The 22,674-nt window shown below is 48.8% G+C and overlaps 2 protein-coding genes across 7 annotated transcripts in view; both read left to right on the forward strand.

Annotated features, from left to right (window-relative positions):
• Positions 1-5,057, forward strand: part of ORC1 (origin recognition complex subunit 1) — a 29,261-nt gene extending 24,204 nt beyond the window's left edge. For all 5 annotated transcript variants that reach the window (XM_032303095.1, XM_032303092.1, XM_032303096.1 and 2 more), the window contains exons 16-18: positions 2,103-2,272; positions 2,805-2,892; positions 4,708-5,057. In XM_032303095.1, the coding sequence (XP_032158986.1) occupies positions 2,103-2,272; positions 2,805-2,892; positions 4,708-4,899 (450 nt within the window). In that variant the 3' untranslated portion in view covers positions 4,900-5,057. The remainder of the gene's footprint in view (positions 1-2,102; positions 2,273-2,804; positions 2,893-4,707) is intronic.
• A 3,470-nt stretch (positions 5,058-8,527) lies between these two features.
• Positions 8,528-22,338, forward strand: CC2D1B (coiled-coil and C2 domain containing 1B). Of its 2 annotated transcripts, none has more exons than XM_032303365.1 (25): positions 8,528-8,617; positions 10,169-10,255; positions 11,800-11,944; positions 12,964-13,067; positions 13,446-13,604; positions 14,036-14,161; positions 14,331-14,490; positions 14,699-14,886; positions 15,059-15,134; positions 15,242-15,352; positions 15,433-15,563; positions 15,777-15,849; positions 16,051-16,181; positions 16,604-16,721; positions 16,806-16,978; positions 17,380-17,505; positions 18,004-18,062; positions 18,151-18,267; positions 18,571-18,644; positions 18,788-18,846; positions 19,066-19,117; positions 19,537-19,636; positions 19,803-19,893; positions 21,116-21,245; positions 21,478-22,338. In XM_032303365.1, the coding sequence occupies exons 2-24, from the start codon at positions 10,190-10,192 to the stop codon at positions 21,242-21,244; spliced, it is 2,568 nt and encodes an 855-aa protein (XP_032159256.1). In that variant the 5' UTR covers positions 8,528-8,617; positions 10,169-10,189; the 3' UTR covers position 21,245; positions 21,478-22,338. The 2 variants fall into 2 exon arrangements, with proteins under 2 accessions (XP_032159256.1, XP_032159255.1); XM_032303364.1 differs by lacking the exon at positions 8,528-8,617 and adding an exon at positions 9,413-9,525.
• Positions 22,339-22,674: the final 336 nt, after the last annotated feature.

A 22,674-nucleotide genomic window follows, 5' to 3' on the forward strand; every position in this document is an offset into this window, starting at 1 on the left:
CTCCTGCTCTGGGTCATCAGGTTGTTAACTTTCAACCAGTCCTCCTTATTTTAGCCAGACATCCCCCTTTACGTTCAGTTCTGGTATTGCTGTCATCTGAGCACTTTGAAGATATTTAGTGTAATTTAGATTTTTTTTCCTTGGATTCCTTCGTACTGGCTTAGGACTTGGCTCTCTCCAGCCTGCGGAATCAGTCACTACTCTGCCACCTCTTTATAACTGGAAAAATTACATTCTCGACTCTCCTGTTGATTCCCTTCCTTTTTAGGGTTCTTGGTTTCAGGAGGCATCAAATTTAGATTCAGCTTTTACTAAAAATTCTGCCTGTAATTTCACATCTCCTTTTCATTTCTATACATACAAAGAAACAGACTTATTTTATATTGTTTCTTACGATTATGATATCTGAACTCTTTGTGCATTTAATTCTGTTGATTGCTGTTTGTCGTGCGTATTTGGCCTTGTTTCCTTGTTTTTATGTCTTGATTTTTTTAATTTAATTTTTTATTTTTTACTATACGCTCATGTTCCTTAGAGCTCCCTTTGAGAATTAGTTGAGGACTGGGTTGAAGTTAGTTCATTCAGAGTTTGTTTTTGCTTCTGTCAGTTACAGAGGGCCACTACCAACTGGAACCATTTTTCAACAAATTTCTCCACTTGAGGTTTTTAGGAGACATGACATACATTTGGGCTACAAAACCACGTGAAGGCTTGTAGTTGCAAAGACTCTGTTTTTTTATACCTGCCTGGCACCAGGGTCTACACAAGCCCATTTTTCTGTCCCTTCTGCCCAGTGGGTCTCTCATTCACCCTATACTGAGGCTGTAGCGAAGGTCAGAGCCCAAGTTTATACACGGTCTTCTGTTAGATTCCGTGCGGGGTGGGCCCAGCTTTTCTTGTGCCTCCTCACCCCAGCAGCAGTGAGAGAGGGTATGGTCACCACAGTTCGTGGATACCCCCAGGACAAGAACTGCTTTGGGCATTTTCTTGCTTCCCAGGGTCACCTGTTCACTCTGCGTTTAGGCCTCTGCAGCAGCTCTCAGGTTACTAGAAAAGTGACCTTTGTTTTTTTTTTTTTTTTTTTTTTTTTTTTTTGTGTGACCTTTGTTTTGAATGTCTTAAATTTGCATTCTGAAAACATGTACACAAAATATTTATAAACTCCGATAATCTCACTTCCCACAGATGACCACTTTTAATCTTAGTGTGTTGTGTATGTATATGCCTATACAGTTTGCTCTTGTAAACGTGACGCAGTGTGAATTTTGGAAGGAAATGATCATCTCAGGACATCCAGGATGTCGTCAGGCAGGATGTTGTTACGTGCAATTGTTGTTGGGCAAATGGTTGGGACTGCCGACAGTTACTGGGAATACTGAGAGGTCCTCGAAGGCTGCAGAGTCCAAGAATTTCCTCTGTGAAATTTAAAGTGCAGGCGGCTTTCTGAGTCAGCATGGGATAGAGTACAGGATTCCCTGTGAAAGGAATCTGCATGCATGGAAAGAAAGGAGCAGCGGAGTCATTGGCATTGTGGTTTGGTCAGACTCATCTAACCATGGACTTCCCTGTGTCCTCCAGCTTTGTGGCTTCCTTCCCTCTTGATTCTGGTTCATTTAGCCATTTAACGGGTGGTCTCCAAAATTTACCACATGCTGTTAGGGAGACTGAAGCTGTGGCTTTAGAATCAAAATAGGCTCCACGGCAGCCTCTTGGCTTTGGCTAGCTGCTCCTGGGGGACATTGTTCTCTTCATGCAAGGAATGAGAACACTTGTGCTTCTAGGTGTTTCAATAATGATCTTGGGCCAGTGGTCTCTTTTAAGTTTTATTTCCTGAATTTTAAATAAAGGTGAGAATTCTTGCCCTTTCCATTATGGTTTTATCCATAAATCCAAGACAAAGGTTTGGACTTAAGGAAGAATCCTAGAAGCAGTGTAATAATTTATATCCAGGCTCCCACCAGGTTCCCACTGGGTCTAAGCACATGACGTCAGGCTTCAACCCATTCCCAGCACTGCCTTTCCTTTTTAGCTGAACCAAGAGTCTGTTGTTTTTTCTCTTGGGCTGAGGTGGACCCCAAGGAATAAAATATTCCCTCTTGTAGGTGGCAGCCCTTTCTGGAGATGCACGACGCTGCCTGGACATCTGTAGGCGTGCCACGGAGATCTGTGAGTTCTCCTGCCAGAAGCCTGACTCCCCTGGCCTGGTCACTGTAACCCACTTGCTACAAGCAGTAGATGAGATGTTCTCATCGTCATATATCACTGCCATCAAGTAAGTTGCTTTTAATGTATGTGGATAACAGTATTTTCCTATGATCGTGTAATTTGATAAATATAGCCTCAAAGGGAATTATATTACAATATATAAATGTTTCAAAGTACAACGTTGTATACCTTAAAAGTGCATAATGTCAAATGACAAATACATTCAATTTTTTAAAAAGTAAGATGCTTCTCCTTCCTGACCCTGAACCTTCCTTGAAGGACCCCAGGAGAGGTCCACAGTGTGGGAAGGCCATGGAAGTTTCTAAGCTTTTTCTCATCCAACCTGCATTTACTGAAGATGCTGTCCTTTTCTTAAGGGGCATAATCCACAGGGAGAGCTAGTTGCTTTGTTCCCTGGCTTCTGTAATGGCATTTTATATCATTTTGGAACTTTTAGGGGGAGGAGGAAACCTTGCCAAATAATATAGGAGAGAGTTTTTCCTCTCTCTTCTGTAAAGACACATGAAAACTTTATTTGGCTTTTCTCTGAGCTAGTGATATGGCCACTTAACAAGAATTCACATCTCATTTTCTTTAAGAAATTCCTCTGTTCTGGAACAGAGTTTCCTGAGAGCCATCCTTGCTGAGTTCCGTCGATCAGGACTGGAAGAAGCAACATTTCAACAGGTGATTGATCTTTTCTTTAAATCCTTCTAGATTTTGCTCTTGGTGCCTTTTAAATAGGCAGGAAATTCAATGACTGCATAACAGTTTGTCTCTATTTGTGCCAACCCAATTATGCTAAAGAATATCAGATCAACACCTTTTTTTTTAAAAAGATTTACTTATTTAAGAGAGAGTGTGTGAGCAGGGGGAGAGACAGAGGGAGAAGGAGAAGAGCATCTCCTTCCCCAAGCAGGAAGCCGAATGCAGGGCTCGATCCCGCCACCCAGAGATCGTGACCTGAGCCAAAATCAAGGCATTTGATTTAACCGACTGAGCCACCCAGGTGCCCCAGGCCAACATCTATTTTTATGTGATGTTGTATTCAGTTGTGTGAGAAGAGACCTTTACCAACTAGTTTCTGCACAGTTGGTGGGAAGGAGTAGTATGTGCCAGATACTATTCTAGGAGTAAGAGATTCAAAGATGAGTAAGACAAGAGGCACCTGGGAGGGCGCATTCGTTTAAGCCTCAGACTCTTGGTTTCTGCTCAGGTCATGAGAGATCAAGCCTGCCATCGGGCTCTTTCTATGCCCCTCCCTGCCTGTGTATGCTCACGCTCTCTTTCTCAAACTAAATAAATAAATCATTAAAGACAAAACAAACACAAAGATGAATAAGACAAGAGTTACTGCCCAAATACAGCTATGGTGTGGTGGGGATAAGGCTCTCAAAATGATCCATTTTAAAAACAAATTACAAAGATCAATGCAAACAGTCTGAGCATAGTTTCGATTATATTGAGTAAAAGTCTCACTAGGGCTAGTGCCTTAAATGTCTATTTAAAACTAAATAATAAATGGGCTGCCTTGAAAGATTGTTAAAGGTGTTTGGGTGTGTACCCGGGGGTGCATATGTCTGTCTGTGTGACTGTATTTTAGACATGCAAATGGAGAGGTCCAGCTACTTCTGTTCTTCCTTTCCTGTTTTCTTTAAATTCTGTTTAAACTGCTAGTTATGTTTGCCCATGAGTGTGGGCAACACAGTCTAGAGCCTAAGGCAGCTCTTCGCCACAGTGGCTTTCGTTTTAGTCTGTAAACATTTCCTGAACATCTACAATGTGTCATTAACTGTGAAGGTGTGCCAGGAACCCTGGGTTGACTTGGTCAATGTCCCTGCTCCCGACAAGCTCCCAGCCTGGGTGGGGGTAGGGGTGGGGGGCGATTATTAAAGAGAAAAGTGACCAGAAAGTGTGGCAGGCTTGCTGGCCCCCTGGAGACGCTTTAGGAATCCAGGTTTCCCACTGCGACCTGCCTCTCTTTATGTAATATTCTCCCTGGGCCTCTGTGCTTTCCCAGGGGTCTTGCTTTAGTACCTGTGCACTATTATCTGCTAAAGAAAATGCGCTTATAGCAAAATTTGACTTGGATTTTAACAGTCTCATTAGGAATTCTCACTCCCTGGAGACTAGGACTGTTTGTATAAGTGACAATTACTAGATATTTTATATCCATTAACAAGTGAGGGATGTGGCAGTATGCTTAATAGATAAAACTAAAGTGCACAAAGTGAAATAACTTGCCCAGGGTTGCATATTTAGGTGATAAGTAGAACAGGATTCAGACCTGTCCTGATTCCAAAGCCTGATTAGCATTCCACCCCCGCATTTGTGCCCCACAGGGGCGCCTGTGGATGCCTTCAGGGTATTGAGGATCACCTGGGTAAGAAGTATCTGATTTGCCTATGGGAAGAAATAAATGATCAGGTACAGAAGCAGTACTACCTTCTTTCTTCTTTCACTTTCTGGCGTCTGACCTCGGATTTGCTTTTTTGTTTCTAGGTATACACTCAACACGTGGCACTGTGCAGAATGGAGGGACTTCCGTACCCCACCATATCAGAGACAATGGCAGTGTGCTCTCACCTGGGCTCCTGCCGCCTCCTCCTTGTGGAGCCCAGCAGGAACGACCTGCTCCTTCGTGTGCGGCTCAACGTCAGCCAGGACGATGTACTGTACGCGCTGAGGGAGTGAAGGGCCTCACGAGGAAGAACTGTAATCATCAGCTCTTTTCAAAGGGCTTCATTTCCTCTTTCTAGGCAGGTGGAATTTTTGTAGCAAAACATACTGAATGGGAATGGCTGTCAGGTATTTTGAAGTTTTCCATTAAATAATTTCCTTTTTCTAGAGTGTTTGAGAAGTTTATAGTCATTACAAACGCCAGATTAAAAGACCAAACCACCCCTCCAACAATAGGCCACCTTGTGATTTTTATTTTTTAACCCTGCCATTTATTTAATGGCAACATGGTATGCACACAGTTATGTGTATCTATATAAAACAGTTGTGGGAGGGGACACCTGGGTGGCTCAGTTGGTTAAGCAGCTGCCTTCGGCTCAGGTCATGATCCCAGCATCCTGGGATCGAGTCTCACATCGGGCTCCTTGCTCCGCAGGGAGCCTGCTTCTCCCTCTGACTCTGCCTGCCACTCTCTCTGCCTGTGCTTGCGCTCTCTCTCTCTCTGACAAATAAATAAAATCTTAAAAAAAAAAAATAGTTGTGGGAGAATAGATAAGAAACTGGTTACATTGGTGGCCTCTGGGAAGGAACTAGATGGCTATGGCCAGGCTTTAGAAGAAGACTTACTGTACGTCATGTATCTTTGAACTTTTGAACAATGTGAATGTAACAGAATTAGTTTACAAAAGAGAACCGCTGCTTGGGATGCCTGGGTGGCGCAGTCCGTTAAGGGTCCAACCCTTGGTTTCAGCTCAGGTCTTGATCTCAGGCTTGTGAGATCAAACCCTATGTCGGGCTCTGTGCTTAGTGTGGAGTCTGCTTAAGACTTTCTCCTTCTTCCTCCGCCCCGCCTTCTCCTACTCTCTCTCTCTCAAATAAATAAATAAATAAATACTTTAAAAAAAAACCTGCTACGAATAATACCAGCGATAAATAATCCCTATCAACAAATAGATAGAAAATATAATTTTTTAAAAATTACTGTTGGGGCGACTGGGTGGCTCATTGGGTTGAGCCTCTGCCTTCGGCTTGGGTCGTGGTCTCAGGGTCCTCGGAACGAGCCTCACATCGGGCTGTCTGCTCAGCGGGGAGCCTGCTTCTCCCTCTCTCTCTGCCTGCCTCCCTGTCTACTTGTGATCTCTCTCTGTCAAATAAACAAATAAAAAATCTTAAAAAAAAAAAAAGTTACTGTTTATCATAAAAACAAATCTTTAAATTAAAGACTTAGAAGGCACAGAAAATACAAGATACCAAGAAATAAGTCTAATGAAAGAGAGGTAACCTCTAAATACAAGTCTGTTTCAGTCAAAATCTTGGCAGGGCTTTTGTGTAACTGCAGTTCTCATATTTACATTTCCAACCAACAATATAACAGACATCTAAAGCCTCTTTACGTCAGGCACTGAGAAAAACACATCACCTGTGTAATAGTCCTGCCGGAAATGTTTGACCCGAACCTACTGATGGAAATTTTCAGAAATCAAAATTGCAGGGGAAAATATTATGCAAAGCAACTGTCCTTCTTCAAAAATATCGGTATCCCAGAAGACCAAAAATCCATGGAGAAACTATCCTAAACTAAAGGAAAATAGAGAAATGAAACCTAAACAGCTAAATGTGCCATGTGAACCTTGATTGAGTCATAGGCTTAGAGATGCAAACAATCATAAACATTATTAGGAACCATATCTTATGTCTTATGTAAATACTAAATTTAGTGGTAAGTTATTGTGGTTATATAGGATAATGTCCTTGTTGAAATATTTATGAGTGAACTGGAACATCTGCAAATAGTTCTCAAATAATTCAGAAAAAATTATAACTGCATATAATGCAGGATCAGTGTTAGTAAAGATTACACAATTAATAAAAAGGAATAATGAGTGAATAATTCATCTACAGAATAAGACACATAAAATGACCAACAAAATGGAAACATAGTAAATGAGGCCTGCAAGTCAAAATCCTTTCATGTGTATTAGAAAACCTTTCCAAGACCATAGGGAACAACTGGAACCCAAATGCTCCACTGACAGGAATGTAAACCGAAACTACTTTGGGGATGATCTGGTAAAATTTAATCTGGAAAATGCAGAAACCCTATGAGCCAGTAAACCCACTCCTTGGTATAAACCCTAGAGAAACACATTGCTCCCCAGGAGTTGTGTACAGGAATGTTCATAGCACTTGCCATTGGGAAAGTGGATTATTTCCATACTTTTTTTTTTAAGATTTTATTTATTTGACAGATCACAGGTAGGCAGAGAAGGGTGGGGGGCGGAGCAGGCTCTCTGCCAAGCAGAGAGCTCAACCTGGAACTTGATCCCAGGACCCTGAGATCATGACCTGAGCCGAAAGCAGAGGCTTAACCACTGAGCCACACAAGCGCCCCTATTTTCATACTCTTCAATACCACAGAGAAGGGAAAATTGCTAGATGTGAATGAACCTTACAGATAGAGTTGAATAGAAAAAGAAGTTGTAGAATATATGTAGTGATACCAATGATACAATGTTAAAGCTTGCAAAAAAACGCTGTAGATTGCTTAAGAATCTATACATATGTAGTAGAACTAAGGGAGTAGGTTTGTCTTTGGGGAAACGGTTGCAACATGAGAGGTGTAGGGTGGTTTCAGCTGTATTGTACTGTTTTTTCTTAAATTCGTGGTAGATACCTATGTATTTATGTCCTTTCACTCAAAAAATAGGAAGTATATATTGAGTACCTACCAGGTACCATGCGATGTTCTAAACACCGGAGATAACTTTAAGAACAAATAGAAAGGTCTGCCTTTGTGGACCTTCCATTCAAGCAAATATGAGATATTGTATATCTCTCTGTATATATTAAATATTTCATAAAACAAAACTTACTAACGAGAAGAACTATGAGAGCGAAACTTAAATTTTAAATGGTAAAGAAGGCCTCTTTGAAAATGACCCAAAGGCAGTAAGAAAATGGAAAAGTCCTTTGTAAAAGTTCAGGATTAGGCGGGAGTGCGTTGGGGCGTTTGTTTCACGTCAAGGTTCTCTGTATCACGCCTCCACCCGCCATTTCACCGTCCTAATCGCTTCGTGTTAAACTGTCTGAAGTGACTTCATAAAGAGGTGCCATCAACACTGCCTGTCTTAGGTACTCAACCTGCCTTCTCACTAGAAAAGATACATTCAATTGCTGAGTGATTCAGAAACAAACAGTGAGTCCCATTTTCATTTCTCTAGACTCTATTACAAAGACAATCCCGGCGCAGCAGGCTAGCAGAAAAGGCCCACCTCTGGGGCAGAGCCTGCGCCAGGCCCGCCTCCACGCCGAGGGGGCGGGGCGAGTGTGAGCCCAGGAGCACCGTACTGGGAATGCGGGAGGAAGCTTGGCAGCGGAGTTGTAAATGTAGGGGCATGGGACTCACCTACTGCATTTACGCAAGCAGCCGCACACCCCATAACCGCCTAACTATGGTCTCCGCGAGCGTCGCGCTACCTGCCCGAAGGCGCCTGCGCACTGAAAACCTCACGCTTCGAGTCACCTGTTGGAAGGTCACGCCCATCTCGCCTTGCGCATGCGCATTGCGCGCCTTACGGGCCGTGGAGTCACGTGTTAGAGCGCGATCCTTCTCCCGCAGGGTCGCTTCCTGTCACGGCTGCTTCCTGCGCCGCCGCCGCCGCCCGGGGGCCGCGGGAGCCCTGGGCGGTGCCAGGCAGGATCAGGCCCAGGCTGGTTTCGGATCCGGCGTGAGGTATGCAGCGTACTCACACCCCGGCGAGGGGCGATACAGGGCTGCGGGGGAGATGGAGGCGCTGGGGCAAGGCAGGGCGGCGCGTCCTGCAGCGCGGCAGTGGGGTCCCTCGGCTTCGCCTCCCCTGCGCCCTTCGCTGTCTTCTCTTTTGAGTCCCGGCCCAGCACCGACGCTCCCTGCCCGAAGTCCCGGACCCGCAGACTCGGCCTGTCCGACCTCATTTCTTCCCTGAGTCCGCTCATTTCGAGCCCCCGGCTCAGGTGACGGCCGGCCATTCCCCTAAGTCAGCGAACTCTGACGGCTGGAGTCACCCTGAGCGCCTCCTCCCGTGCGCCCACAGCCAGCTAACCTCGGAGCCCTGTTGATTTTACCCTCTAAGTGTGAAATCCAGCCGCTTCTCTCCATCCCCGACGCCACCCCCGCGCTCCCCTCCGCTCGCCACTTTCATGGGGACCGTTGCGAGATGCTCGGTGCCAGGAAGGCTTCCAGCCTCCTCTTCCCGTCTGCAGCCAGAGGGAGGTTTCTGAATTGCCCATCTGGTCCCGTCACTTCCACTGCCCTCAGGACCGTGCCCAGATCCTTAGACTTAAAGGATTTCCCATTTTGCCTCCTGTACGGATTGTCAGCTTCTCATGAGCTATTTCCCGTCTCACACTTTTATGTCCCAGTAATCCCAGGTCTTTAGCTTGTGCAGATCAAATTGTTTCTTAGTTCGAAGCCATTATCAGGTTGTTGCCTCTGGATTCCATAACCCTTCCTTACCCCCAACTTTTTCTTGACTCAGCACAAGCATCACTTTCTCCATGAAGCCTTTTCTCTCCACTGGATAAGTGGCGGCTCCTGGGGATACAGGGCCCCTGTAGCAGCCCTGTGTGGTTTTAGTCCATTGTCAAGGCTGTCTCCACCATGTAAGTGCACTTTGAGGGCTGAGAAGGTGTCAGAGGCATTCCTGCTCTTGCAGTGCCCAGCACCTGTTCTTTCACATAGTAGGTCCTGTGAAAGGTTGTGAGATCTCTGAATCAGAATGCTGACTCAGATTTCTCTGGAGCAGAACAGTCCAATAGAACTTTCTGTGGTGATGAAAATGTTCAGCTGGCCAGTGGAAGCCCCTAGTTGAGGAACTGGATTTTAAATTTTAATTTAAAGTTAAGTTGCCACATACGGCTACCATGTTTGACAACACAGCTCTAGAGCCGTTCTGAATCCTATCCAGCCTTGCACAAACCTGGTTCCTGAATCTGCCTTCCTGTGCCGCTCCCCCTCACTGAGGCTCTTGGGTTTAATCCAAATTGGTCAGTCTGATTCAGTAAGTTCTTACTGTGTCCACACTCTCCACTTAAACCCATTAATGGGTGGGCCCCATCCCTTCCACCTCCCATGTTGCTTGCTCCAGTGCTGTGATTCCATTGACAGTATTCCATCCTTTGGTGGTCAAGATTGCCTTTCTTCTCTGGATTGACAGTTTACGAGCCACACCCTACCACACGTAGTGCTATTGGGGGTGGGGCTTTGTAGCCTGCTCCAGTCTGAGTCTCTTCCCCTCCCCATCAGACAGGTACCTAGCCTGTCAAGATGCCAGGGCCAAGACCTCGGAAAGGCCCCCAGGCCAGTGGCCAGGGTGTGGCAGCTGCAAAGCAGGTATGGATATTGCCTCTTCCACTCCCAGGCCAGTCTGGGGTGGGGGGCTCTCTAGACGGCTTGATCACCTGTTTAGTTTCCCCATTAGTCCAGAGATTTTGAACAGTTCCTCCTGGAGTTGGGAGAGCTGTTAGAGACCCTCTGACTAGCCCCTGTCACCCTCATGTGGGGGATGAGGTGTGAACTCTGCTGTGTTTCAACCCAGGCACCCTTCTGCCGTTGCCATCTCCATATGAGTGGTCTGAAGGGTTCAGGAGCCACAAAATTTAGGGTGTTCTGGTGGGGTGTCATCACTGTCATGGGTTTCTCATTCAGGGCCATGATTTTGCTTGTCAGCCAAGGATGCCAGAGCTTGAGAACTATGGCCACTGGAAGAGTTTTTACTGCTTAGGGACACAAGGCTGTGGCCCAGGTGGGAGACAGAAATCTGCCCTCCAGTCTGCTCCTTTTACTTCTTCTGGGCCCAGGTTCTGAGACTTCGTAGTCCATTTTTATTGTCTTAAAAGAGGTGGGTAAGGGAGCTTGTGGAATAAAGAGCATAGACTAAAATCACAAAGACCTTTATTTTAAATGCTATCTCTGGCACTTAGTCAGGTTCTTAGGGACAGAGTAGAATGGTGGTTGACGGGGTGGTGGGGGGAAGGGGAGTTGTTGAATAGGTGAAAAGAGTTCTGTGGATGGCTGGTGGCAGTGGTAGTACAACAGCGTGAAGGTACTTAATGCCACTGAACTGAACATGGGAAATGGTTAAGGTGAGGGGCTCCTGGCTGGCTCAGTCGGTAGAGCATGCAACTCTTGATCTCAGGGTACTGGGTTCAAGCCCCATATTGGACATAGAGCTTACCTTAAAAAAATAGTTAAGGTGATAATTTTTATGTTACATGTGTTTTGTTTTTTAAAGATTTTATTTACTCATTCGAGAGAGAGAGAGTGTGTGTAAGAGCCAGGGGTGGGGGGAGTGTTGCTGAGGGAGATGGAGTAGACTCCTCACTGGTCAGGGAGCCCGATGTGGGGCTCCATTCCAGGACTCCCAAGATCATAACCTGAGCCCGTGACCTGAACCAAAGGCAGATCCATAACTATCCAAGCCACCCAAGTGCCCCTTGTTTTGTTTTAAGGTTTATTTTTAAGTAATCTCTACACCCATTGTGGGGCTCAAACTCATGACCCCGAGATCAGGAGTCACAGGCTCTTCCAAACTGAGCCAGCCAGATGCCCCTGTTATATGTGTTTTACCACAATTAAAAAAAAAAAAAAAAAAGACTTAATGTCTCAGGATTAGGGGAATTAATGAAGATAATCATGTAGAATGCTAAGTACATGCCTGACAGCTAGTACTCCTATGGTCTGAGTAATAATAATGGCAATGGTAGTCTTACTGGGTTGTTTACAGTGACTAGGGAGATAATTTTCACAAAGGCTAATGTTGTAGGCCTCATTTTCCCTGTCCTCATCTTGGGCCTCACACATAATGAAGGAGCCTAAGACTGGCTCTGGGACTGGTCCTCATTGTGTGGTTCCTAAGAACCCTTCTCTCCTTGCAGCTGGGGCTCTTTGTGGAGTTCAGTCCTGAGGACATGCTGCTGGGGATGGAGGAGACTGAAGATGATGGAGATCTTGAGGCTGAACTGCTGGCCCTCACTGGGGAAGCAGGGGCCTCAAGCAAGAAACCCACAACCAAGGGGCAGGGTGAGTTTGTGGCACTGGGCTGACCCATTGCTGGGTCCAGACGGGTTTAGGCAGATGGTAGAGAGGGTTCTCTCCTCACATCTGGGAGGAGCCAGTTAGATCACCTGGTCCTTCTGATATCCATCCTTCTGCAGCCCTCCCACCAAGAGGCTGTCTATTCCTGCCCATACACCTGTGTGAGGGAATCTCACTCCTCTGACTGTGCATCTCCGCATTATGGACAGTCAGCAGTCTGATTCTCAGACAGACTCACCTCTCTGTCTTAGCCCTAGCCAGGGCCCATTACAGAGGAGGAGCTCTGCATGGACCACACTGAGCACATAATAAGTGTATAGAAATTGTGTTGAATGAACAAGTGGAATCCCCCTCCCCAGCTTGGAAGAGGGCAGAGACCTGAAGCCTGGGAGGATCTGAGTGTCCCACCTTTGTTTTAGCGAGAACCACCCCACCTTCTCGAGAACCACCCCACCTTCTCGTGCCCCTGAGCTGAGGACAGTGGGAGGAGCTGGGAAGGGCATCACTGGTCTGGGAGACCCATGGCCCGCCCTTCTCTGTTGGTCCAAACACACTTTGGAGTTAGATGAGCCTGGTTTGAATCTTGGCTCTGCCATTTACGAGGATTGTAGTGTGAGGAAAATTAACATGGATATTATTATCAGTTCACTCATATAAAAAGGGGATAGTATTGCCTATCTTGAAGAATTATCATGAATCTCCATTGGACATTAAAAATCTTTACATGTGCTAAAAGTGTGGTTGGGGAATGGATGGACAGGTCTATGAATAACTATGACAACAAAAAATGCCAAGAAGGGAGCATTCCCAGGAAGCTTCCCCAGCTTTTCCCAGGGTCTTTTGAGCTGGGTCATAAGGAAAAGCAGGAATTTTCCAGGTGGGACTTTGGCTGTGGAAGGGAAGGAGGATTCTATCTGGGTGTGTCTTGCTGGCACAGTGGATTGAACACCCTCCTCATGGACCTTTTCTGCCTGCCCTGACCCTCTGTGACCCTCTTCCATCAGCCCCCCTGCCTATGGCCCACATCGAGAAGTTGGCTGCAGACTGTATGCGGGATGTGGAGGAGGAGGAGGAGGAGGAAGGGCTGGAGGAGGATGCAGACTTGCTGGTGGGTCTGCCACGCTGGTGTCTGAGGGCTCTGTGATCAAGCCTGTGGAGGAGGCCTGGGGTTTGTTTCTGTGTGTGTTGTGAGGTGGAGTGAGTGCCTTGCCCTTCTTGGGCCCATTTTCCTAACTGCAGTGTGAAACTGGTCTTTTTTGATGTCTGGTCTGAACTATGCATTCAGAGATTTTCAGATTTGGAGTTTTCACTGTTTTGAAGGCTCTCCTTGGTCAAATTAAAAGAGTGTTTTGGTAACGAGGACGCAGTGATAGGCACAGTGACTGATGCCGGGAAATACTGCTGAGGGAGAGGGTCCTTTATTCTCATATGCTGTCATGGGTATGGCTCTATGGTTCCCAAGCTCCTGAGACTTATGTCTCTCCAGACTGAGCTGCAGGAGGTCCTGGGTGCGGATGAGGAGACTGGGCCCCTGGATGGTGATAAGACAGCTAGTCCAGGTGGCTCTGAAGAGGAGAAGGGACAGGAAGACACTGAAGCTCCAGTACAGAGAGCTCCGCTAACAGCTTCGATCCCAGCAGCTCAGGTAGGTACTGGAGAGATCCTGTGTGCCTCTGATGCCCCTCTGTGTCTGTGTGTAACATGCACGTTGCATGGCTTGCGTAGGAAGGCTGCAGTAACCCTTTCCAGGGTCCTCCTCCAGCAGCTTCTCCATGCAGAGGCAGAACATGAGAAACTGCTTGGTGATTGGCCAGCCTCAAAGGCCTCTCTGTTCTCCCAGACCACCCCCTGCAGCCGTTTCCTAGCCTCCACAGATTGTCTAAGCCTCTGTGTTTTCCTCTGACAAGGCCTCTGGCCTCTCCAGTGCATCTTTGCCTCCCACCTTGAGGCTTTTAGGCTCTTCCTTCTCCTTGAATCCAAGAGCTCCATTTTCTGGGGCAGCTTCCTTGCAGGGAGGGAGCAGCAAGGGCCTAGCTGGCCCTGGAGTGGCCATGCCCTGAACTGAAGTATCTACAGGCTGGAGGGCCTCGGGGGCTGCAGGCTCTTCTGGAGGATCGGATCCACAACTACCAGGAGGCTGCAGCCAGTGCCAAGGAGGCAGGTGAAGCAGCCAAAGCCAGGCGCTGTGAGCGTGGCCTAAAGGTGGGTTGGGCCTAGCCAGAGAGCAGGGCTGGGAGGATCGGGGCTGAGGGTACTGGGTAAAGCAGCAAGAGGGGAGGCTTCCCCACCAGCCTTGTGAAGGATTCCTGGCCTGAGTTCAAGCAGGGTTCAGGCTGAGATGGCTGGCAGAGCTTCTGGTTCTCTCCTTCAGACTCTGGAGGCCCAGCTGGCTGCTGTGAGGAAAGGCAGGAAGATCAGTGAGGATGAGATTCCACCTCCAGTGGCCTTGGGCAAGAGACAGCCTGTCCCCCAGGAAACAACTGACAGGAACCCTGAGGCAGATGCCCCAGCTCCCTTCACCGTGGAGCCAGGTATCTGGAGACATTCCAAGTCCTGGCCCAGTCTCCAAAGCCAGAGTTCATGGCCTGCTTCCCCATCCTGCCACACTGTCCATTGTCATCAGTTGCACCTACTAAAAGGTCGTCACACCATTCACACCTGTAGGCACTGGAAACCCAGGGTGTGCACCTTCTTCTTTGACACTCATGCCCCTTCTGCGGGCTTTTTGTTTCTTAATAGACAAGTCCTCCCAGATGGAGACAAGCCTCTTGGGTGGTCCTGGCATTTCTGCCCCACCTGATTCAGACCCAGACCCAGACCCACAGGCCCTGTTGTTGGCTCGACAGAGAGAGTACAAATTGGCTGCCTTGAATGCCAAGCGGGCTGGAGACCTAGACCGTGCCCGGGAGCTCATGAGGATCGGGAAGGTATGACGTCTGACTCAAGCTCTGTGTGCAACCCCTTGTTTCACTGATGGGGGCAAGAACCTGCTCAAGGTCACGCATATAGACTGAGCATGAGTGAGACTGGTCTGAGGGGGGAGTTTTTTCAGCAAAGAGGTTCCCAGGCTTATGCCCATACCTTCTTTTCCTACTGTAGAGATTTGGTGCAGTCCTAGAGGCCCTGGAGAAGGGACAGCCTGTGGACCTGAGTGCCATGCCCCCCGCACCTGAGGGTCAGTATGGAGACAGTGGGGTGGGACCTGCTTAGGCTGGGATTGGGAAGTTTCAGGGCTGGGACTGGCCATGCACCTCCACCTCCACCTCTCCTCTGGGTCCCCAGATCTGAAGCCCCTTCCACAGGCTTCCAGGGCTCTCACAGCACCGTCGGCTGTATCCCCAGCAGTGGAGCGAGTGCAGCCAGTGATGGCCTCAGACACTCCAGCAGCCCCAGGTAGGATGGGAGGGTGGAACTGTGGAGTGGGGACCTGGGGAGGGGCAGCAGAGCTGATGCCATCTCTTTTCTCCTTTAAGGGGTCCCTGCTGAGCCACAGACGGTGCTGGATGCCTTGCAGCAGAGACTGAACAAGTACCGGGAGGCAGGCATCCAGGCCCGGAGCAGTGGGGATGAACGCAAAGCCCGGATGCATGAACGTATTGCTAAGGTGGGCCCACAGCTGCCCTGCCCCGTGTCGGCCTGTCTCCCCAGGCGGTTGCTCTGTGTTGCTGCTGCTAGTCTTTGAATCTCCATCTCTCTGTCTTTCTGGAGTTCCTGCTGCTTCAGGGGCTCTTTTTCCCTTTGGGGCTGCTTTCTGTCTTCCTCCCCATATAGAGCCGGCAGACTGCTGCCCACTGTAAGGCCCTCCCTTCCCTTGCAGCAATATCAAGATGCCATTCGAGCACACCGGGCAGGACGGAGGGTTGACTTTGCAGAGCTGCCTGTGCCTCCAGGTGAGTGGGGCTTGGTGTAGGGGCTTTATGAGGAGGTCTCTGAGCAAGATAGGGGGAGAGGGAAAGATTTTCTCCCATATCTGCGTCTACTCTGTGGAAGCCGTCCATCCCAGCCATGGCCAGAAGACCCAGCTAAAGCAGCAGCCTAGAGCTTCCCCAAGGCCACCCTCCCCCTCTGCTAGCTGTCTCTGTCTTGCACAGGGTTCCCCCCCATTCCTGGCCTGGAGCCCACCACGGGCACCAAGGACGACGCAGTCGCAGCTACTTTAGCAGCTGCCCAGAAGCTGGTTTCCGCAGAGGATACGGCCCCAGCAGAGGAAAATGAGGATGAGGTTTGGCTGAGGGCCTGAGACTTCAGGGGTTGGTTGGGGGGAAAATAACAGATGAGGGATAAACCCAGACTTGTTGTTCATAAAAACTAATGAACCCAGCGAGGTAGGTAAGCTTTCTTCTGTTTTACTGGGAAAAAATCATGGCCAAGTGCACGCAGCTAGGAGTTAGCAGAGCTAGATTCAGACCAGCGTCTTTCAGACTCCAGGGCCCAGGTTCAGTCCCCATTACCCTGCTGTTTCCTACCAAGAAGGTTTTGAAGCTGCTTCCAGCTCTGAGAGTCTCTAGGGCCCAGGAGGGAAAGCCATTCATTTCAGGTTACACAGCAGGTTAGTGCAGCATTAGGCAGAGAGCCCAGGTCTGGGAGCTGCCACAGCCTGGGCGGGGAGCAGATCCCCTTTGACAGCTTCCTGGGCACCTGCAGGATGAGTCCCCAGCCCAGGCCCCAGTGGCCAAGAAGCCAGCGAAGCCTGTGGTCCCTTCGTTCCGGGCCGTGCCTGAATCCAAGGCCTCAAGTTCTAGGGAGTCAGTGAGTCCATCTGGTGAGTTGGGGATAAGGGGGCCGGAAAGGTAAGGGCTCTCATAAGGGACAAGCCTGGCTGTAACCATTGTCCCTTATCCTTTAGTGCGGGAGCAGCTCGCATTGCTAGAGGCACGGAAACTGCAGTACCAGCGGGCAGCCCTACAGGCCAAGCGTGGCCAGGACCTGGAGCAGGCCAAAGCCCATCTGAGGGTAGCCAAATGCCTTGAGGCTCAAATCACCCAGGTACGAGCTGGCCGACCTATGGACCTCTCCAAGGTGAGTCTCACCTCATTGAGCAACAGGACTTCTCAGGCAGAGGAGGCATTTGGCAGCCTTAATAGACAGGGAACGAAGCAGCCATGTGGAGGGGATAGGGTGCAGCTAGGATAGGGTGACACCTGGAAGAGAGCTTGTTCCTTGTGCTACTCTATCCCATGGCCCCAGGAGAGGCCAGGGAAGGCAGACGGGCTGCCTGTGGTCAGAGATGACAAGGCAGGGCAAGGCTAGTGGAAAGTGGAGCATTGTGGCAGCCTGGGATAGAATGGGAGACAGTGAGTTCCCATCACTGGAGGTTAGCAGACACTGGGGAAACATTTAGTTTGGATTTTGCGTTTGTTAGGCTCAGTAGAGGAATAATCTGACTTTTGGGGCCCCTGAGGGGCCTTGTGACCTGGCAGGTGCCTTCACCCTTGACGGATGAGGAGGGTGACTTCATCCTCATTCACCATGAGGACCTGCGACTCTCCCAGAAGGCTGAGGAGGTGTATGCCCAGCTACAAAAACTGCTTCTGGAGCAACATGAGGTCAGTGGACTGCTTGTCTGTCTTCCGCTTTCTGTGCCCACAGCCCCTTCAGGGAAAGGTGTAGTGCTCAGGTCAAACAGGCCTGGATTCAAATTCTAGTTCTTCTACTTATTGGTTGTGACCACAGGGAAAATACTTTGAAGATGGGAGCAAGAGAGAAGTGTGAAGGAAGATGGATGTGTGTATTTCTGTATGTGTATATCTGTCTGAACTGTTGCCTTTAAGTCTGTTTCTGAAGTGATGTTTCTGTTAGGTTTTGAGGGAAGAATAGGAATTTGCCAAGTGAATTCTGGGGAGTGGCTGTCCTTGAAAGAAAACAGCAAAAACTTGGGCAGAAAGGTGTGATAGAACTTGGGAACAGTGGCCTTGGAGTATGTGCTGGGGGAAGGAGGGCTGAGACTACAGAAGAAGGTTGGAGCTTTCAGAAGTCAGGCCTCAAATGCCAACCTAGACAGGCTTACTGTGGGCTCTGGAGTCACCCTGGGTCCTCATTTTCAGAAGTGTCTGCTGTTCTCCAAGCAGTTCATGCACCAGGGCAATGTGGCTGAGACTACCAGGTAAGTGCCAGGCCTGGGGCTGGAGCTTCCTGGGTGGGGAGGAGAAAATGAGCCCTGCCATATTGATGGGTCCACCCATCCCTGTCAGGTTTGAGAATCTCGCTCAGGACCGAAAGAAGCAGCTTGAGATCCTGCAGCTGGCCCAGGCTCAGGGTCTTGACCCTCCCAGCCATCACTTTGAATTGAAGACGTTCCAGACTGTGAGGTGCCAAAGCCCAAGTGAAACTGTGGCTCCATGCTGGGACAGGACTGGGGAGGAGTTGGGTGTGGTTGTCCGCCTGGGAAAAGCTCAGAGCTGTGGTGGCTGCGGAAGGAATTACAGACTGGGGGGTCACGTAGGTCTGAGGTCTGTGTACCAGCTCTGCTAGTGTTCTCCCAGACACGCTTTGCTTCCCTGGGCCTACTCTCCTGACCACCTCCCAGCGAGGCAGGCAGGCAAGCAGGCACTGGAAGAGGGAACCTTTTCCTACCACTCTCCTTCACTTTGTTCTTTTCTTCTTGGTTATAGGATCTTCTCAGAACTCAACAGTACAGAAATGCATCTGATCATTGTCCGGGGAATGAACCTCCCAGCCCCTTCAGGTAGTCCTAAGACCTCGTCTGCTCCAGTCTCTTGCCTAGGCACTTCACCCCTGGCCAGTAGAGAGGAACTGGCTCTCCCTTCATATCAAGCACAGGGCTCCTGGCTCCTCCTCCTGACCCCAGATCCCCTTTCTCCTTCACAGGGGTGACTCCTGATGACTTGGATGCCTTTGTGCGGTTTGAGTTCCACTACCCTAACTCGGTGAGGTTCAGGTAGAGGTAGGATCCCCTGAACGCCCTCTTCTAGGACCCTGTGCTCAGTTTCTCTGCATTCCCTGGGAGGTCTGGCTGCTGGGAAGGGTTTGAAGGCCCCTGATTACATTCCTTAGAGGAGGGCAGTCACTTCCCTCAACACTGACTTAGCCTAGAGCTCTTTGCCCTATAGAGCAACTATAGGACTTCTCCCATCTTACTGCTTTAGGACCAGGCTCAAAAAAGCAAAACAGCTGTGGTGAAGAACACAAACTCTCCAGGTGAGGACTGCTTTCTCCTCCTGCTTGCTCTCATGAGTGCAGCACTTTTGTTTTCAGAGTGCTTTCGGGTCTTACTTAGTTGGTTACTCAACTTGGGAAGTAAAGCAGTTGGGGAAACTGAGGCTCAGGGAGGTAGAGGAACTTGCCTAGGGCCCCACAGCAAGGAGGTGGTAGAAATGGGACTTGAATCCAAGTTCTTCACATTTTGGTAGAATCTATGTCTAATAAGAGTACAAAAATTGTGTGGGCTCCCAAGGCCAGGACCTAGAAACTCTACCACCCTCTGGTGGCAGTTACTCTGAATTGCAGGCAGAGGGGGGGCAGGGGCAGGCGGGGAGGCCAGCTGTGAGCCTCTGTTTCCACTTCATTGGGAAATCTTGGGAGCTTGAGCCACTTCTTGTCTTATTCCGTTCTTGCAGAATTTGATCAACTCTTCAAACTAAACATCAACCGAAACCACCGGGGCTTCAGGAGGGTGATCCAAAGCAAAGGAATCAAGTTTGAAATCTTCCACAAAGGGTGAGGCCCTGGTCAGTTATGCTGCCAAGATGGCTGGGAGGAAGGAATAGCTTCTGTTGCTGCCCCTACTGCTTTTCAGTTTTCCTGCAGAGGGCCCAGTTGTCTCAGTGCTGCCTTCTTCCCTGCTCTTCCTGGTCTGATACTCTACTGATTCTTGGTTCCCCAGATCCTTCTTCAGAAGTGATAAGCTGGTTGGCACAGCCCACGTGAAGCTGGAGCGGCTGGAGAATGAGTGTGAGATCAGAGAGATTGTGGAGGTAGGATGGGCAAACCAGAGGGCTTGGCAAGTAAGAGCCAATATTCATTGAACAGCAGTCCCTATTGTAGGTTTCTGGTGCCCATTCATTATAAGACATGCATAAATGTGCTATAGATTAGGTGCTACTCCCTTGCCACAAATGTAGAGATCGACAGGGTCTGAGAAAATTCCATAGCAACACGGGACAAGAAGTAGTGATACTCTTTCCACAGTACTCTGAGTCACCTAAGTTCCCAGGGATGGTGGATTAGAGGGGTTTTAGGGATCTGAGTGTTGCTATCAACTTGGCATGCACAAATTCCTAGGTTTTGGTGGGGGCAGAGTTGTGTTTGGGGCAGTTGTCTAGCAGCATGATGAAGTGGAACAAGCTCTGGGCATAAAGCTGATAAGTAGTTCCAGATTGGGGACCCCTCCAGAATGTAGGTAGTCTATGTTTAGGAATGGGCTCCAGACAGCTCCTTAAACTGTGAACTCACTGAATTTCACAGGCAGGGGCCCTGAGAGCTTGTTTCTGATGGGAGGACACGAAGGTCCAGCAAGAAGCGTGTTCCATAAGCACATATATTCATGCCCCTGGCAGGCCTCAGCCCAGATCCTTGCTGATGCCTTTGTAGGCTGGGGCTTTCCCCACCACGTGAGCCTGCCCCCACTCCTGGCCTGTCTTGGGGGAGACGTTCTCACGCAGAGCCTGCTCCGTATTGGTCCTGCTGCAGGCGGGTGGTCTGCTTGAGCCCATAGCACTGTTTAGTGCTGCAGCTGCCCAGGCTCTGGCCAATGGGGAAAGCAGTGTAGTGGGTGGAAAGAAACTCTTTGCCTGGGTTCTAGTCCTAGCCTTGCCACATAGTGGCTATATAACCTTACCATTCACTTCACTCTGCACTGTCTGTGAAGTATGGGCTTGGGCTTGGTGGTTTTCAGGCTGTAGCTTGAAGCCAGACCATTTTTTCCAGGAGTTGCCATGGGGAAACTGAGTGGACAGAGCTCTGGGTTTCTCATCTCCACTTCAGAGCATTGATTTTTAGTCAGACTTACATGTTACTTTTTTGTAAGATAACCTAAAACCACCAAGAAACAGGAGTGCAGGGCGGTCACAAAATGGAGACTCCTGTGTTGGCACTGCAGGACATTCGTTCCTCTCCTGACTTAGGAGCCTAGGGAGCTGTGTGCTCCCAGCCCCTGCCCCCTCTTAGTCACCATTTCTCTCTCTGTGGTCTTCACAGGTCCTAGATGGAAGGAAGCCCACTGGGGGCAAGCTGGAGGTGAAGGTGAGGCTGCGGGAGCCTCTTAGTGGCCAAGACATGCAAGTAGTCACTGAGAACTGGCTGGTCCTGGAGCCCAGGGGCCTGTAAGGTGGGCAGCTGCCTGAGTCCTTGAACCTCTGCCGTTAGATTCTTCCAATATTCCCTTTTCTCATCTGTATGGACAACCAAGAGGCAAAACTTGGGTAGAGCTTGGGATAAGTTTATCATGATCCTCAAGAGAACTAGAGATCCCAGATCTGTCTGCAGGAAATCTTCTCTGAACTTTTCACATGTTCGCTGTGGTTTAGACTTAACTACATATACTTTATGCCCTCGTGCAGGAGACAGTCCATCTCGGGAGAGGAGACAGGCCAGCGACTGTGTGCGGGAGCATACTTTTCCCAGGCTTTGTACATAAGGAAGATGCTGCTACACAAGCACCAAAGATCTGTGAAGTATGTGCATTACTGACCACACAGCCCTGGCCCCTCCCTGGGCCTCCACCACAGCAGGCTGGATTCCAGGAGTCCCTTCCCCCTTCCACTGCCTCCCTTTCCAGCAGGGCAAAAGTAGCCTCATTGCTCTGTGCCATGGAGTCTTCCAACCCCTTAACCTTGTGTAGCAACTGTGTGTAGCTTAACCCCAGCCCCCAGTTGCAACATTTTTGGATGTGCCTTTAAAAGATCTAACTAAGGGATGGGAGAACTTGAGGGTGATTGGGAATGCCCCCCGCCCCGGCCTAGGGTGGGGGCAGGGTTCCGTGACTCCACTTGGTCAGTGGCATCCTGTCCCACTCAACTCAGTTCACCCCAGCTGTGCCTGTGCCTTGGCTCCTGACTGCTGCTGCACTAGCCTCCCTGCTTCCCAAAGCTCGCAGTAGAGGAGGGAAGGGACATTCAGGAATGTGGTCCTGGGAAGTAAGGGCAAGGATGCATCTTGGGTTTGGTCCATGCACCTAAGACTAAACGACTGTTAACTGGAAGAAAAAAAAAAAAAAGAAAAAATATATATAAATATATAATTTTATCTAGCTGTTTTTATTTAAGAAAGTAGGTCTAATTCATTATGGGATTTTACACTCTATATGCAGAGTAACTATCAAAGTCCTGAATAAAAGCCCTGTTCCCTGTCACCTTTAAAAGGCAGAGTGGCAGTAATGTTTGTTAACTGACAGAAACTGCTGCTGTGGCTTCCTCTCTGAAGGAAGCCTATGTCTTCTGCTGATCACCTAGAGAAATACCTTAGTTCCTTCCCAAGATACTCTCCTTTGGCTTTTTCTGAATGGATGGAGACAACGGAGGGATTCGTAGTTACAATAGATTTAGATTTAATATTCAAAACTGCAATATTCTACATTTCTTAGAAATAAACTTCAACATCTTTTTTTTTTCCTCTTCCTTTTTTGAAGCATTAGGTTCTACAAAGCATTCCTCAGTATTTTTTAAAGGCTATGAGTGAAGCAAATACATTCAGCTCACTGGTCACTATGCATAAGCACAGCTCAAGGTCTGAGCTGTTTGTGTCTTTCCAGGATAGGG

This window comes from Mustela erminea, chromosome 10, assembly GCF_009829155.1.
Source record: "Mustela erminea isolate mMusErm1 chromosome 10, mMusErm1.Pri, whole genome shotgun sequence".
Taxonomy (NCBI): domain Eukaryota; kingdom Metazoa; phylum Chordata; class Mammalia; order Carnivora; family Mustelidae; genus Mustela; species Mustela erminea.